The sequence below is a fragment of the Mastacembelus armatus genome, chromosome 12, assembly GCF_900324485.2.
Source record: "Mastacembelus armatus chromosome 12, fMasArm1.2, whole genome shotgun sequence".
NCBI classification, from domain to species: Eukaryota; Metazoa; Chordata; class Actinopteri; order Synbranchiformes; family Mastacembelidae; genus Mastacembelus; species Mastacembelus armatus.
Genome location: NC_046644.1, coordinates 16,371,764 through 16,389,617, shown reverse-complemented (window position 1 = coordinate 16,389,617; position 17,854 = coordinate 16,371,764). Strand labels below are relative to the sequence as shown.

General features: G+C 40.2%; 1 protein-coding gene across 1 annotated transcript; it reads left to right on the top strand.

Annotated features, from left to right (window-relative positions):
- Positions 1 to 336: 336 nt before the first annotated feature.
- map1b (microtubule-associated protein 1B) lies at positions 337 to 17,425 on the top strand. The gene is made up of 7 exons (XM_026298309.1): positions 337 to 605; positions 2,418 to 2,519; positions 7,711 to 7,793; positions 8,619 to 8,759; positions 8,940 to 14,148; positions 14,253 to 14,491; positions 15,119 to 17,425. The coding sequence occupies exons 1-7, from the start codon at positions 422 to 424 to the stop codon at positions 15,272 to 15,274; spliced, it is 6,114 nt and encodes a 2,037-aa protein (XP_026154094.1). The 5' UTR covers positions 337 to 421; the 3' UTR covers positions 15,275 to 17,425.
- The last annotated feature ends 429 nt before the right edge of the window (positions 17,426 to 17,854 follow it).

Sequence of the window (17,854 nt, the reverse complement as noted above, 5' to 3'; positions counted from 1 at the left end):
AAAACAAACAGGGCAGTGGATCTCCAGGACAAGAAATAAATACATTTCAAATCTGTTGCTGTTAGAGTATAACTTACTATATTTATTCTACTCCAACCGAGTAGCAAAAATGATCTTGTACTTTTTACAAGTATATCAATTTGTCCAGTAAAAAAATATAAAAAATCTCCCAATGTCGTTTCATTCGTCGTGGGTGACATCAGATGTGGAGTGAGTGTGCGAAAAAAACACCGGCGCCCTCTTCTCTCCCCGGTTACAGAATATGACACAATGTCTGCTGGTATAAAAGGCTAGGGCCACTCCTATCAAGGCTCCACTTGTATGTCTGGAGACCGCTCCGGTGCTCTGTCGCGAATAAAGGGAGGAGGCTGCTGCTAAGAGGTTGCGCGCGTACTGGAGACGGAGAGAGACAGATGAGAGGATGGCCACCCTGGTAGAATCTGCAGATATGGAGACTTTAGGCGGCCAAAGCAACACGGCAGCATCGCCGACATCCTCCAGCCCTTCGCAGCACTTCAACGACAGCAAATTTTACCTGCTGGTGGTTATCGGGGAGATCATAACGGAGGATCACCTGAAGTGTGCCATTGCGGACATAGAGAAAGGTAAGATGGAGCTTTGTGAGGTGGGTGTAGGCCACCGAGAGCTGAACTTAACATTTGCATAACAACTTGAGTAGATATGTATGTCTTAGAAGCTCCTGTCTAATCTGTTGATGCACCTGTTTGTAACGCCGAACTTTACGCACGACACAATTACGCCAGTTAGGATTTTAACTGAGTAATTAGTGACATCAGAACCTTATTTATTTGGTAAATGTCTTATCTACAGGTGATTTGGTTCATAACAGGGACAACAGCCCCTCCCAGAAACATGACCAAACAGTCACACTCTTATAACCCACTGTTACTGCAGTTGAGCTGCGTATGGTCTGATTGTGTTACATTAATGTCAGTGGGCATCGTGGTTGTCATCCACACACGCAGGCCACGTCCTCTAATAAAGCTGACAGCAGTGATTCAGCATTAAATCCGGGCTATGCGTCAATAATGCAGGGTATCTATTCCTCTGGCTCCAGTGCAGCTGCGTTTTTCTCACGCAGCACCTTGCCAGGCTTTTGTTTGGGGAGAGTGGAGTGTCCCACGCATCGGTTCATAGTGAGGAAGAGACAAGAGAGTTTACAGCAGCTGTCTCTCCTCTGTGTTGTCGTGGAAGAAAGCGGAATAAATGCGCTTTGCGTGTTGAAACTACAAAGACTGGTCGTGTACAATAGCGCTATAGCAGTAAATGAACTCCCTGTCTATCATCTGGGAATATTCCTCCATCATCATCACCCTGCATCCCGCTCTCTCATCCTACACCGGCTGGTGGGCGTGGCTCGGTCCGCACTGCGGTCCCTACGGAAAGCCACAAGGACCCATTTTCAAAGTGAGCAGGGCGTTTTAGAAATGCTCCAGCTGCTGTAGTGGCCTGGCTCCCTGGCATGAATGCACTGAGAGAGAAGAGATTATGGCGCAGTTACGTTATGGATGTAAAATCAAGTTTGTTTCTTTAATATAGGCAGAAGCAAAGCTGAATTTTGTTTGACAAGAAACGTCCTCAGATCAATTGTGACACTTTATTAAATGTTAAAAATGCTTTATAAAGAAAAAATATGAAGTTTTACTTTTTTGTACCACCTGATTTGAAGTCAATCAACTAAGTAGACTTTAATCTGTCATTAAATTTATATCCTAAGGTTATATTTTTATTTTTCTGAGCACTCTTCTCACACCTGTAAATCAAAACTTAAAAGTTTATTCTCTAAAATGTATTTTATATTTTATTCATCAAATCTATTTTTTATTATTTGTATGATATGACATGATTCTTGTTCTTCAGTAGTTTGTTGATTGGATAATGACAAACTAGACTGTTAATCTTTAGAGCCACACCTTTTGGTTCATGTTTAGACTGACAATGACACTTTGAGAGAAATGAACTTATGTCCATCTGACCTATGCAGTTTACCTCACAGAAAAACATTTCCTGTTGTCCCTGCTTCCACTTCATGTTGTCACCTATGTTTACAGACTCTGCTTAGGCCTTCACTATAATTATGGAGAGAGGATGATGCCACCGTGACTCAGCTCAGTGGAGGGTGCACCAGCCCATGGCAAAACAAAAACAGGGCTATAGATATTTCCTATTATAGATTTTTTTTCTAATGCCAAACCAGTAACAAATCCACTCCAAGATTTTCCAATGAACTAGAGACTAAGGATCAGTAAAATACGTGCTAGTGCGACTTTTATTAGATCTCTTGCATATCTGTGCAGTTTCTGTTGTACCTAAGGATTCATTTTCAAGCAGCCAAACTGACATATTATTCTTCCTTTATTTTCTTGTTGAATTTCATATGTTTGTTTATTTTTCAGGGATCCGCTCGTGGGACACCAACCTTATCGACTGCAACCTGGACCAGGAACTCAAGCTATTTGTCTCCAGACATTCAGCCCGTTTTTCTGCAGACGTCAGAGGTAAACTAGGAAAAAAGACATTTTTACTGATAGTTTCACACTCGCAGTCTGGTTAATATGTTTCTAACAGCTTCAGCTGCATTCTAAATAAAACAGGACACACTCGTATATAGTAACAAGAGAAGTATGCAGATCATTTTCTAATGTAAAAAGAGTAATAGGTTACTACATCAATGTAAAAATGCTAGTTCTGCATTCAGAGTCATAATACATAAGGATTAATAGCCAAATGTACCTAGAGTCTGTATTAAATTACTTAAAAAGAGGTGACAGTGAATAATATGCAAAGTAACCAGTGTCAGAAAGATCTAGTTAAAGTGAAAGTATAAAAATGAAATATAACGCAGTACCAAAAGGTACTGACATTACACTATGCTACATGAGTTAATATACTTAATTACATCACGTCACTGCATTTTGCTGCAGCATCACATCCATCAGGTATACTTTCCCTGCAGGACACTAAACAGAGAGGTTTTATTACAGTCTCTGGACACACCCTCCCAGTATTTTGTTCCTGTGTGCATTTGCAAGGTGATGGAGCAGCTTCATAAAGATGGAACTCATCCAGTATGGCAGGACATGTGGTCTGTCAGTGGGCAGTATGGCCTTGATGGTCTGCAGCATCTAAGCCTCTGTTTGGCTCTTCTCCATTTTGGCTATAACCAGTATGTCACTTCACAATAGACTGACCCAAAACTGCTGCTTCAGACAAAGTCAGCTGATTTACTTTAATAATTCCTGCATCAGACTGCATTTATTATTTTTTTATCTGTGATGACATTCAAAGGGACTTAAAGTCCCTACTTCCCTTTATCCCAACTTGTTTTTACCAGTTTCCCATCCTCCATTCTTCTCTCTTGTTCTTCCTCTTGTGTGCTGTTGCCTTGGAACCCAATACTACATGCACAGTTGATTTGGGAGTAATTAGCAGTGAAGAATCCCCATTGGCAAGTGTCTGTCTGTGAAAATAAAGAAAGGAGGGGAAGACAGAGGGTGAGGGGTAGAAAAGGGAACAAGGGAGCGAGGGAGGGGGAAGGTACTGTAGGAAAGAGGAAAACATACAGTAGGCTAGGTGGAAAGAATAGAGTGAAGACTAATGAACGGTCAACAAAATCACAACATACAAATAAAGACGGCAATGCAGGTGTGATCAGTTAAATAATGAAGCAGAAATTCTAAAATCAGTGTTGCATAAGCAGTAAAATGGAATAACATTGTTCTATTTATTCTTCTGCCCGAGGCTTTTTGTCAAGTGTCCTTGAGAAGTGGGGGAATTTTTATGAACTGCTTGATGGAGGGTTCCTAGAAAACTTGATATTGACAGGGCTTTAACATTATCTAAACACATTGAGTTTTTATCCTGTAAATCACAACTTAATTTATCCTTGTATCATTAGACATTTTGGGAAATATACCTTTTTCACCTTCTTGCCAAAAAATAAGAAGCTCAATACAACCATCACATATATCCAGTAAATACAAGACGAGCTGATGCTTATGGCATAAAAAAATATTCATTTAGGTTTTTTTAATATACACAAAACATCAATGAAGTAATCATGTTTTTTCAGGATGAAGCTGGTTCATCAGCAAGCTGTTTTACTGACTCTATCTGAAGTAGAATTTCTATAGTAGTGCAAAAATGGCATTTATACACAGAGGTTAAGGCACAGTGCTTATGCACAAACCAGCAGGTGGTATTGTGGCAGATGAGGATGAACGCAATTATCTCTCGGCTTGATAGATAACTTACAATCGATCACATTGTGAGGAGAAGGGAGGAAAGAAAATAAAGACAGAAGACCCCTAGTGCTTTCCTGATAGATATACACTATGATGCCATTGGTAACGTATAGATTTTCCAGCACTTTGTGCTCAGCACAGACAGCACTAAAGCCTAAAAGGCAGCTGCAGAGTTAAAAGGCTGTCTGCAAATCTATTCAAGACTCTTTCAAGATTGTCGAAGAAAGCATTATGATCAATGAATCATAATAATGAAGTGAACTGTGTTCACTTTCATTAATTAATTTATCGGAGATAAATATTTTCCAGTTCCTATTCTCAGCAGTTTTCACAATTACGAGGTGGTGTGAAGGCATTGTAATATAGTAATTATTGCATTTTTCCAGACTGTTGTCATTAGATTTGACAGGTTCATTGCTAAAGGTGAATATAAAGGAGTTTAAGGCCAAATGTTATTGACTGGAATCAATAATATGACACCGATGACTGACAGTCAGCGAGCAGTGCTATTAGTTCCATGTCCAGACATGTCATATATGCTGGTTTGCTTTTTAATCCAGTTGTGCAGGGACATGGGAACAGTAACACTGAAAACTCTGCCCCATTTTTGCTGCTGAAAGTCATTGAGGTCAGTTTTCCTGTTCTAAGCAGAAAAAGAAATGACAGGAAGGAGGAAGATGCTGACATATACATGGGATGCACCTGAGGAGATCAAATGATAGTCCTTATGTGTAAGGTCTTCTCTGGTGCAAAAGGGAGGAGGCACTGAGTTTCATTGTTCCACTGATCTATTTTTGGTGTGGTGCCATCCACATTGATGTTCCCCTGTCTGGTTCAGTCTGTGGCAGACAGCCCTTACTGGTCTTGCACTTTCTATTCAGCTAGAAAGAGAATGCTCAGTGATGCATGTCACATTACCTTGCCTCCTGCTGAGACAGAGACACACTGGACGTTAAGGATTTTTATATCGATCAAGGTAATTGTCAGGGTCAAGCAAGCTCCAGTGCACAAGCTGTGCTTTTGTGACGAGTTAGCTTAGGCACACAGCAATTTGGCAGGGTAATGGAGGTGTATTGATGGTTGCCTTGTGTTCTCTGGTCTTTAACATGTAAGGACTGCTGCCTTTTCTGTTTCATCAAATAAAAGGCCAGTAAGCAGGGCGTTACCCGCAGAGAGAGAGAGAGAGAGAGAGAGAGAGAGAGAGAAAGCTTTTCTATTAAATTAGCAATTACAGACATGGCCTGTGTATAACAGCATGAGCAGGATGACCAATGGCCTTTGATGACCACTTTAACTTTCACAGACCTTCCTGTAGAAAACTCTTTGTCAGTTCTACTCACTCATGTGAATTAACCTTTATTTCAGTGATATTATTAAATGTGATTGCATAAAAAGATATGAGAGGATCTTGAGATATTTTGGGGACAGTAACACAAAAAGCCCATATAAAAATCAACTGCAATCTCCTTCTACCAAATAAAGCAGAATGAAATGCCCCTTTATGTTGAATTTAGTTGGAAAGTTAAAATTAATGTCACACTGGGAATATTTTTCTCTCCAGACAAATGACTCCATAAAACAAATTGAGTGCAATATCTTAACTGCTAAAGGGTTGTCAGGTACCTGGGAAATAATGAAACCCAGAGTCATTACTTCTACCTTCACTGAACTCCCCAGAATATTGGAGGCTAATAGGTATATATGGTATAGGACCCACTTCACTATTAACGGCAGTGAATGAAAGAGTTTTTGCCATATGGAGTGACAGCCCTTTGGGAGAAAGCAGTGAGGTTAATGGATATGTGCTCCATGATGTGAATCTGCTATATGAAATATGTATGGAGCAGCAGTCAGATAACTACTGCAGTAGCACACTATGGCATTCAATGTGCTTCTGAATTTAAAGCTTACATCCCAACACTGCACTGCCCTGTGAACGTTACAGGAAAGATATTATTTTTCTCATGCTCAGTGTTGTAGTGGTGACATTTCCTTTTCTTTTATCAGAGGAAATTGAGCTACATTAACAAAATAAAACCTTTTGTCAGTTTGCTCTAGAGGAATTAATTGATTCCTGTAGTTAAAAAGAAAAAAGATCTGAAAGAAAGACAGGCTGTGGGGTGAGTGAATGAATTCTGATGTGCTGGGGTGAATAATGATGCTAGGGATGCCTTGTTAATGTCAGCTGAGCCAGAGGATAACCCACCCACTTGCCCAAGACCCCTCCCTGATATATACACATAGTGTGGATCAAATTCATTATCATAATCAATCATCCAGAACCTAGGATGATTGATTATAAGCCTGTGACCACTCACCATTGTGTAACAGCTCAGTCTGATGAGCGACTGAACAATTATTGGGTCTTACAATGAGGCAACTTTTGTATTGGTTATCAATACAACTAGAGAAGTCAAATAGAGGTGAAATGATCAGTTGATTAATCAATAAGTTTATGGTCAGAAAATTCATCTGCAACTATTGATGAATAATTTGAGTCACTTTTCTAAATAAAACTGCCAAAATGATTTCATCTCAGCATAAACATGTACTGGTTTTCCTGGTTTTCTATGATAGAAGATTAAATATCACATTCTGAAATTGTCCAGAAACACAACTCCAAATGAACACTAATGTTGTTCCATGTCTGCTCAATGTGGAAATAAGATTGTTTCATAATTATTCCAGGAGATTTTCTTTGTTCTTGAAGAATAATAATAATGCTTAAAACCAATTATGGAAATCTAATTATGTTGTTAAACTATGCAGCATCAAATCTAAGCATATTATTGCTAAATTATAGTTAAGATAGATTATATCTTATAACAAAAAAATGATGGTGGATGTATTTAATCCTGCCACAGGTTTTAATGCTGAGGAGTGGGTGTGTTATACCTCCATCTTCAAAGATTTCATCCATCTTAGTGATAAAGAGCTTTCCACTGCAGAGACCATTAACATTTACACAGCCATACTGGAAATGTCAGTCTCTGTTTGATGAATTAGTTGATGAATTTCCTGAGCCCTGAGCCTCATAAGACCCAGAGGAGCCGAGATTCATTAGGGCTTGTAATCAGTGTTCCATCTCATTATAATGGAAACAAGTACAAGTAATGAAAACATTAAAGGTGAAAAAACCCATAATAAACAGACAGAAATGAAACATGATGTTTGACAGTCCAAGTTAATTCTTTGACATCTGTAGAAGTCAAGTTGACTGTGCAATACAATGGATCATGTTTTCATAGTCACTTCTTGTTATATGTTTTCAAACACATGTTGATTAAGTTTCTGTAACTTGCTGCAACTGACACTGTCATTCTTTTCTTATTTAACCCACTACCCTTTCAGTGTATCTCAGAAAATAATAATTCCTTTTATGATTTTAATTATATGATTATAAAGCTATTTTTAATTTTCAGCTATTTTCTATTTTGTTTTGCAGGGCAGAGAATTCTTCACCACAAAAGTAACATCCTAGAGACAGTGGTGCTGATCAACCCTTCGGATGAAGCAGTCAGTACCGAGGTAACATGCGTCTAATAAATTACTATATTAAAATGTCTTTCCTATTTTTTTCTTGTAACTTCATATTTCATTTTCTAGCCTTCCTATCAGTCAGGAGGCATAAATCCATTAAAAGACTCACAGACTTACAAAGCAATTACAGGTGGAAAAAGATTAATATTATTTAGCCTTGACTGGTCACCATGTTTGTCAATTAGCCCCCCCACCCCCTTGTAATATCAACTGCTCTTTGTTGCTGCTTAATGAAATAAATTCTAGCAGCAATTAGGAGCTTAAGGGACAAGACTAATGCCTCATTTAACATCAGAATAACAAGCTCAGATGTTTGTTATTGCAGTTAAGCTTTTTATACATTTTAATGGGATGGAAGACACAGATAGAAGTGTAGCTGTCACTGCTCCTTTTCAGTCTTGCCACTACTCTATTTTTATGTCTGCAATTAAAGTTAGTATTAAAATATCTCACAGCACAGCAGGACTGACATGGCCAGTAGTCCAGAACAGCTGATGGTGCCGAAGTAGAATAAGCAAATCAACAGAGAAGAGAAAGAGAGATAGGAGGAGGAAACGTAGCAGCCAGAGAGGAAGTCATCTAGTTAACTAATGGATTTGACTGACATGATATTTTAGATACATTATATTAGATATATTAAATTATTAACCTGACTGCTCCAGCAATAAGCCTTTCTATTCCCTCCTTTAGGCAGTATTATTATTTTATACTACTAGTAGTAGTTTTTCTCTTTATAATACATTTTACACTTTGCCCCTATGCTTCTAGTGGTTAGCATAGACAACAATGTTATTTGCTTCTTTTAATTTTCAGGTTCGTTTGATGATCTCAGACACTGCCAGGCACAAGCTTCTGGTTCTCTCAGGGCAATGCTCTGAAAACACTGGGGAGCTGATTCTTCAGTCTGGATCTTTCTCCTTTTTCAATTTCATTGATATATTCACTGACCAAGAGGTAAGCAAATTTTAGGATGATTTTTGTAAGCACAGAAAAAAATTTGATTATTCTGCTTTATACTCTTTGTGCTCAGTTGTAGTACAATGCTGAAGCCGTGACTGCATAGCATTATTCATTTCATTTTACTTATTCCAGTACATTAAAAATGAAAAGATATTTAATTTTTCTCATGTTCAGATTGGTGAATTGCTCAGCACCGTTCACCCTGCAAACAAAGCCAACCTCACACTCTCTTGCCCTGAACATGGTGATTGGAAAAACTCTAACCTGGACAAACACAACCTGCAGGACTTCATTAACATGAAACTAAACTCCACCTTCATACTCCCTGAAATGGAGGGCCTCTCTGAGTTCACAGAGTATTTATCTGAATCAGTCGAGATCCCATCTCCTTTTGACATGCTAGAACCACCAACATCAGGTGGATTCCTCAAACTCTCCAAACCATGCTGTTACATTTTCCCCGGTGGTCATGGTGACTCAGCTCTCTTTGCTGTAAATGGCTTCAACATGCTCATTAACGGTGGCTCGGACAGGAAGTCATGTTTCTGGAAGCTGGTGAGACATCTGGACCGAGTGGACTCAATCCTTCTGACTCACATTGGTGACGACAACCTGCCAGGCATCAATAGCATGTTGCAGAGAAAAATTGCTGAGATGGAAGAGGAGCAGTCACAAGGTTCAACAGCAAACAGTGATTGGGTGAAGAACATGATTTCTCCAGATATTGGTGTTGTGTTTGTGAATCTTCCTGAAAACCTGGATAACCCTGAGCCGAATTACAGAGTACGGAGAAATATTGAGGAGGCAGCATTCACTCAGCAGTTCCTCACTAAACTAAATTTGAGGACAGAGCCTTTGCAAAGGCCTGTTGGTAACACCATAGAACCAATCATACTTTTTCAGAAAATGGGTGTTGGGAAACTTGAGATGTATGTGCTTAATCCATCAAAAAACAGCAAGGAAATGCAGCACTTTCTGAAGCAGTGGACAGGTAGTGATAAAGACACTACTTCCATTTTGCTGCCAAATGGGAAAGAATCTGAGTATCCTGTCTCTTACTTGACCTCTATCTCTTCACTCATTGTGTGGCATCCTGCAAATCCCTCAGATAAGGTTGTGCGTGTTCTCTTCCCTGGAAATGCCACCCAGCATCACATCTTTGAAGGTTTAGAAAAGCTAAAGCACTTGGACTTCTTGAAGCAGCCAGTTGTCACTCAAAAAGCGATGTCTTCTAATATGCCATCAACACCAACACTAAAGCAAGCCAAGATGAAACACAGAACAGACAGCAAGGAGAGCTTAAAGTCTACCCCAAAGCCATCACCAAGCAAGAGCATCAGGAAAGATTCAAAGGAGGAAGCACCAGAAAAGGTAAAGATGGACGCAGAATCTACTCATGAAAAAACACAAAAGATAGAAAAAAAAGAAAAGGTCCCACTGAAAAAGGCAAAGGCACCTGAGAAAGAATCAAAAGCAAAACCAGAGCAAACAGCCCAAATTGAAACCCCAGAAAAAAAGAAGTCTGAAATGAAACCCAAAGCTGAAAAGGAAAAGGTTAAGAAAGAATCCAAAATGTCTGTGGAAAAGAAAAAGGAGGTTAAAAAAGATGTAGCAAAGAAAGAGGATATGCCAAAACAAGAAAGTAAAAAAGATGAAAAAATAAAAAAAGAAGAGGCAAAGAAAGTTACCAAAAAGGATTTCAGAAGAGACTCTCCTATGAAGGAGAAGAAAGACGAAAAGAAAGAACAAAAGAAAGATGTCAAAAGGCCCTCTAAAGACATAAAAAAGACATCTGCTGCGGGTGAGGAAAAGAATCTCAAACCAAAGCCCCTGAAAAAAGAAGATGCCTCAAAGAAAGATGCAGGAATCACATCAAAGATAAAAGAGAAAGGAAAGTCAAAGGTGACAAAGAAAGTGACAGCAGTGGAGAGTGTCAAACTTGAAGCTAGTTCTGCTGCTGTGACAGAAGACCCAGAAGAAGCACGATCTCTCATGTCCTCACCAGAGGACCTCACTAAAGACTTTGAGGAACTCAGAGCTGAAGAATTTGTGGAGGATGATGCAACTGTGCAACAGCATAAGGAAGAAGAGGCTGTGACAGCCCACCATGAAGAAATAATACAGAGCAAAGAATCACCCGAGGCAGTGGAGTCTGTGGATGAGGGTATAACCACAACAGAAGCTGAAGGGGACAGTGGAGAGACTCCAGATGAGCAAGTTCCTAAAGAAAAACTCAATGAAAGTGCAGGTGAGAAGTTTGAAGATGAAGGCACAGTAATGGAGGAGACATCTGAGGGAGGGGAGTATGATGAGAAGGGAGAGATAGAAGAAATCTATGAACAGCAGAGAGTAGAATCTGATAAAGATAAGCTTACTTCCAGTGAAGATGAACTCCAAGACAGACATGATGAAGTCAAACCAGTAGATAGCACTGAGGACAACAACGATGTCATTAATAAAAATGTAGAAGATAAGCTCATAAGTGAGAAAGAAACAGAGAAACAGAATCTGTTTGTATCAGCCTCACCCAAAGTGTCCTCACCTGTTTCTCCAGCTGCATCTATCCATGATGAAATGCTTCCAGTGGGCTTTGCAAGCTCAATAGCCTCAGATGATGAGAACCGAGATGAGGCTGCTGAGGAGTACACTGTTACCTCTGGCCACACTCAGTCCACCATTGAAATCTCCAGTGTGCCTACTCCCATGGATGAAATGTTGACTCCTAGGGACATTATGAGTGATGAAACCACCAATGATGAGCCTGAATCCCCTCCACAGGATGTTGGCAGGTTTGAGACATCAACATCTGGAGAATATGATAGAAAGAAACTCTCACCACTTCAGGATATTCTAGGGTCAGATCACTCTCACAGTGATGCCACAGAAGGCCAGAACTACAACCACTCTGCTTCCACAATATCTCCACCTTCATCACTAGAAGAAGACAAATTCTGTAAGGAGTTTCCCTCTGTGGAGACAGGTGAAGGGTTTGCCCCAGCTCAAGAGTCACATGAGAAGTATGATGCAGACTCAGCGAGACTCAGCTCATCTTCCACATCACCTCTTGTTCGCTCTCCCTCTGTGGACACCAAAGATAAGTTAGATTCTGTGTCAATGTTTGCTGCCCCATCAGTCTTTGCTGCTCCAATAGAACTATCTACCACACTAGCAGGGGGCACCAGGACAACAGGAGACTCTTCTATCAGTCCAGATGACAAGACACCAGAAGTAACTATCTCTCCTCAGTCCTCTGGACACACACCTTACTATCAGTCACCAGTCGATGAAAAAGCAGGAGCTATACCACCAGTGTCAGAAAAGTCAGAAGGTCCAATAATTGTGGAGGTCACAAGTGATAAAGAGGATTCTTCCAACAGAGTCTCCCCAGAGCCTGATGAGCCAGAACAAGAAAGCTTGTCCCCTGAAGAGAGGGTACTGTCTCCAAAAAGCCCATCTCCAACTCTGCCTGATTCCCCAACAAAGACAGAAAAGCCACACTTTGATATAGATCATAAGAAAATTGGGGAAATCAGTCATTCCATTTTGTCCTCACCACCATTGACTAAGCATGAAATAGACACTAGTTCTTTCAGTGCTTTCAAAGAAGAAAGTAAAATGTCAATTTCAGATGGAACTACATCAGACAAGTCAGGCACCCCTCTGGAGGAAGTGGTGGCAGAAGACACATTTTCACGTTTAGCTTCAGCTTCCACAGCCTCCCTGGCCACCAGCTCCTTGCCAGAGCCTACCACTGACTCTCCTTCCCTTCATGCTGAGGTAGGCTCTCCCCATTCAACAGAAGTAGATGACTCTCTGTCGGTCTCTGTGGTTCAGACCCCAACCACCTTCCATGAGGCTGAAGGATCTCCATCTAAGGAAGACAGCCCCAGGCCCATGTCAATCTCCCCAGATATCTCACCAAAGACTAAAAGCCAGACACAGATGGAGGACACAAAATCCCCAGAGCATTCTACAATGTCAATAGAGTTTGGCCAAGAGTCCCCTGATCACTCCTTAGCCCTGGACTTTAGTAAACAATCCCCGGAGCACCCATCTGTGGGAAGCAGCTCACGTGCTACAGAGAATGGCCCAACTGAGGTTGACTACAGCCCCTCAGATGGAACTGATGTAAGACCATCTGCAGAGCCTGCCTCCACAATGGATAAACCTTTACTTTTTGAAGAGAGTGATTCAGTACGTGCCACTTCTGCAACCCCATCAGATGCATCACAGTCCACACCCTCTGTTACAACACCATGTCAAATGACAGAGATGACTCATGTCCTGACTGAAGAGAAAGATAAGTCTCCCGTCACCCCCAAGGCATCCTCTCTCACTCACTCTCCCCATTCCGATGAACCATTGCCAGTACTGGGAGGTTCCCCAGTTAAAGATGGCGCCAGCCCAACTTCACCATCTGTGGAAAGCATTGCTGATAAATCTGACACACAGCAGAAATACGACAAGTCACCCTCTCCTCCCAAATCTACTTCACCATCTTCTTCCTATACCTTTTTAAATGAAGAGACATTGTCCTCTGTAAAGGAGACAAATCCCTTTAAATGTGAGGATTCTGCATATGAGGCTAAATCCCCTGTGAGCCCCAAAGTTCCTTCCCCATCATATCTACCTCTCTCCTCTGATTCGTTTAATTACAGTTCTGCTTGTGGCTTCAGGGACCCAGACTCCACTAAGAGGAGCCCATCTGCTCCATCTAAGACAGATGTTGACCTCTGTCTAGTCAGTTCATGTGAGTACCGTCACCCTAAGACAGAACTGTCCCCATCTTTTATCAACCCTAACCCTCTAGAATACTTCATCAATGAAGAGAACACCTTGGATGAAGAAAAGCCTCTGGCCAAGTCAGGAGGGGGGCCTCCCCCTCCTGGGGGTAAACTTTCCACCAAGCAATGTGAGGAAACCCCACCCACTTCCATCAGTGAATCTGCCCCCTCCCAGACAGATTCAGATGTTCCACCAGGGACAGAAGAGTGCCCCTCCATTACAGCAGATGCTAACATTGACTCTGAAGATGACTCTGAGACTCTGCCTACTGATAGAACCTTGACATACAGGCATGCTGATCCTCCACCAGTGGGACTCAGGGACTCTGCTCCATCATTAGGCCACCATGATGTCTGCATGGTAGATCCAGAAGCCCTCAAGGCTGAAGAAAACCTCAACAATGCTAATACAGATGGAGGAGAAAAGTCCAAGAAGAAAAAGCTCTCAAAAAAGCCTTCCTCACCAGCCAGGAAGAGTAGCTTGTCAAAGGTTAAAGATTCAAAGACCGCCTCTCCAAAGAAGAGCATTGGAGAGGGGAAAGATGCCAAAAATGCAAGTAATACTTCTGCATCCAGAGGCGTAAAAAGTGCCACATCAGGTGAGTGCAATTTACTTATAATTTGTTACTTTACTACCAAACATAATTCAGATGTATCTTTAAAGAGCTAATCTACAAGAAAGGTATTTTTTTGCCTCTTTCAGCTACAAGCAGTGGAAAAGTATCAGGTGGGGCATCTCTGCCCAACTGTCCTCCCATGTACATGGATTTGGTTTACATCCCCAATCACTGTAATGCTAAAAATGTGGATGCTGAATTCTTTAAGCGGGTGCGCTCTTGTTATTATGTGGTCAGTGGAAATGATCAGACAGCTCAGGAGCCCGGTAGGGCTGTCCTTGATGCCCTGCTGGAAGGAAAGGCCCAGTGGGGAAACAACATGCAGGTAAGTTTGAGAATTATTTATTTTTGTTTTATTTCACAAGAAGACAGTGAAGTAATACCTTTGAGTTTCAGGTTGCACCAGATCTAAGTCCTTTTTTGTTAATGTCCCTTCCCCACTTTCAGGGTGTCAGAAGGATTGAATGTATAAAGATCATATTCAGTAGGTTAATTAGGTTAAGTATGCAATATTTACAGTTTCATTTAGTTTGCCCTTTGGTCCTCTTTTCATCCTTGCATTTAAGTGAAATCCCCTTAATATGCAGAAAGTGGCGCTAATGTGACAGAATGTAGTGTATAGCAGGTGTAAATGAGAACAAATAAATCAGGACAAACCATGTTGCTGTTGATGTTGTTGTTTATGAAACCTTGCTAATAATACCACTAAACTCAGTATGCAAATATATACAATGTCGTATCTGAGATAAATCTTCACTAAAAAGTCATGTTTATTTATTTAAATTTAAGATGCCACTGCCATATTATATCAGTTGACATTATGCGACATAACTGGATCATGAGGCATTAGGGGAAAAGAGGAAGTAACAGAAAGATAATTTTTGGTTGAGATATTTTTAATTGAATTTTCTAAATGCGTGAGCTGAGAAACCTCCTTCCTCTCTAATGTCAGGTCACTTTGATTCCAACCCATGACACTGACGTGATGAGAGAGTGGTACCAGGAAACTCACGACAAGCAGCAGGAGCTGAACATCATGGTCCTGGCCAGCAGCAGCACTGTTGTCATGCAGGATGAGTCTTTCCCAGCTTGTAAGATAGAGATGTAGGCCTGCTCAGCAAGAGATCTGTGGATCAGGAGGCCTAGTGACTGATAATGAGTGGAAGAGAGGAAGGAAATGAATTCATGTAGCGTAAAACCTAAGATGACAATTCAACACTTATATGCTAAAGTAATACATCTTGCATACTAAACTCTGAAAACACAAATATTTGCAATGAGGACAAACCCTACAGATTAGCTTTGAGTGGCTCCATGCAAAGAGCAATGTCTTATTTATAAACTATACACTCTTGACATCCTCAAGTTATTATTATCTGATTTGACATATAAATGCAATTTATATAAATACAAGCATTCAATAATAACCCCCCAAAACAGCCTAGCCAGGTCAAAACATGCTGTTTGAGAGCTTTAAATCAATTTAAAGGCTATTAAGTAACACAACTCCCCTGCAAATAGTACCTTCTGAAACAGTGGCTGTTATCCACACCAAAGGATAAAACTCGTTTTTGTTATTGCCTTAGGGAGTCAAAGTGAATGTAGAACTGGTGAAGAACGGCTGCTACCAGCAGCAGAGTAGACAGGTGACCTTATACACCAGAGGTTGGTCCCAAAATTGACTGTTAAGTGGTTACCAAATCGAATGATGGTAAATATAAATGAACTTGAAGGTATTTTAAACACTGATTAGCATTAATATGACGACTTGACATTCATCGTGGGTGACAAGTGTTTCTCATCTTTATAAGTTGGATCGGTTTTATTTAAAAATATTTTATAATTTTAATTGCTGCTGATGTGAGAATATTAATTTATTATATTTCATTTAAAATATTGTGCTTGATTGTTCAGATAGTCTTTTACACAGTGCAACAGAAAGTTGCTGCAGAATACTCTCCATTGCCTTTGCCACATCTGTAAAATCGTATCATTTTCCACAATGTTGAGGCTTTTTACAGGACGACTTTTATTTCAGGCTGTTTTTATTTAGAGATTTTAAGTTGTTTTAAAAATACAAAATTAGATCTTATTTCTTTCGCCCTTTTTTTATGTAGTCATTGAGCTATGGGGAAGCTAGCCTTTTCCTAATGTAAGCAGGATATTTTCATAAACCTTAAAATGTCTTGTTTTTCTAAAGCACTGTATTATAATTATAAATAACTTTGTGACCAATAGAATGGAATTGCTGGCATACATGCACGAGTAATGACACATTAGGATTTTTTCGCTTTTTTAATGGGTATTTTGCCCAGAATTGCATTAAGAATAACAGGGCTACATAGGCTTAATAAATACTTTTATGATTTTTGCAAGTTGTATCATGACATTGTATACTACAGTAACTCAAGCGGTTGCCCATGGCACTGTATCACTGTAAAACTTGATTTTGGGAGCAGCACAGTGTAGATTTTCCGGTTGATGTGAGCATTTGAGGGAAGCTGAAAACTTCTTGTGACATGAGACTTTCTCCTCTTTATCAAGGATGAAAAAAGAAGCTGCTTCCAGTAGGGGTGTAGCCTTGAGAGGGTTAGCACACAGAGGTGAGAGTGGGTGACTTGTGTGTTTTAGATGAAAACATGTGAAACAAAACTAGACACTTTAAACATAAACATGACACATACCAAACAAGCAGTACAAAGGCCATCGATCAACTTCGGTAGGCCAGCTTTTGGAGAAACGTTGAACAAAGAGCAACCTAATGGTTACAGTCTTTGGTACTATAAGCAAATCAGTCGACACACCATGCTCACCAGATACTTCTAAATGATATCAGGTGTTCATGATACACAACAGAACAGTTTTCTTGCAGGGGAACCTTACGTCAAAACCATGAACATACAGTCAATCAACAACCAGTCTTCAAACTCTGAACTGACATTTCTCTTGAACCGACATTTCTCTGTTCTCTCTCTTCTTTCTCTGCACTCCCTTCTCTTTCTCTATTTATCTCTGCCTTTTCTCCTTATCTTTCTTGTGGGAGATCTTTAATAATATTTGTCTGCAGCTGTGTGGTATACAGTATTTGTCTTGTGATCTTGCATCCTCTCTTCCCTTTTCCCAAACTCATATGTAACCTATAGCAATTAGTTTCCAGTGAAAGTATTCCTTAGTGCTTTCTGATGTTTGTGTGCAATATTTCCTCTGTCCATATTGCAAATCTGATGTAAGAGGAACCACCACTAAAGAACAAACATTCAAAAACAACCACAATAAAATCTGCTGTGAGAACCAATGATTTGTCTTTATTTCAAATCAATCTTTTCAAGAGAATCTTAGTACAAAGAGTATATGACCCATAGCTGATTATTACAAGCAGAATAGCTGGCTAAATTAATCTGCTGTAATGATAAAGTTGAGAGTAGTACCTGCCAAATGAATGTCACAGACACAGGTGATTGGCTGCATGTGACAATGAGGAGGAATGTCGTTTCTTTTGGCTTCCTTGGTGACAAGTGTCCCTCAGAGCTGCACAGAATAGAGAGGATTTATGTTCCCCCAGAGGGGACAGAGACTGGAGGATCAGTTCTCTTCTCAGTCTGAGTGATATTGAAGTCCGCATGAGGCAAAGCTTTTTAAGTATATAACATTTCACTAATCAAATTTGGGAGAAGAGACATTAATTTGT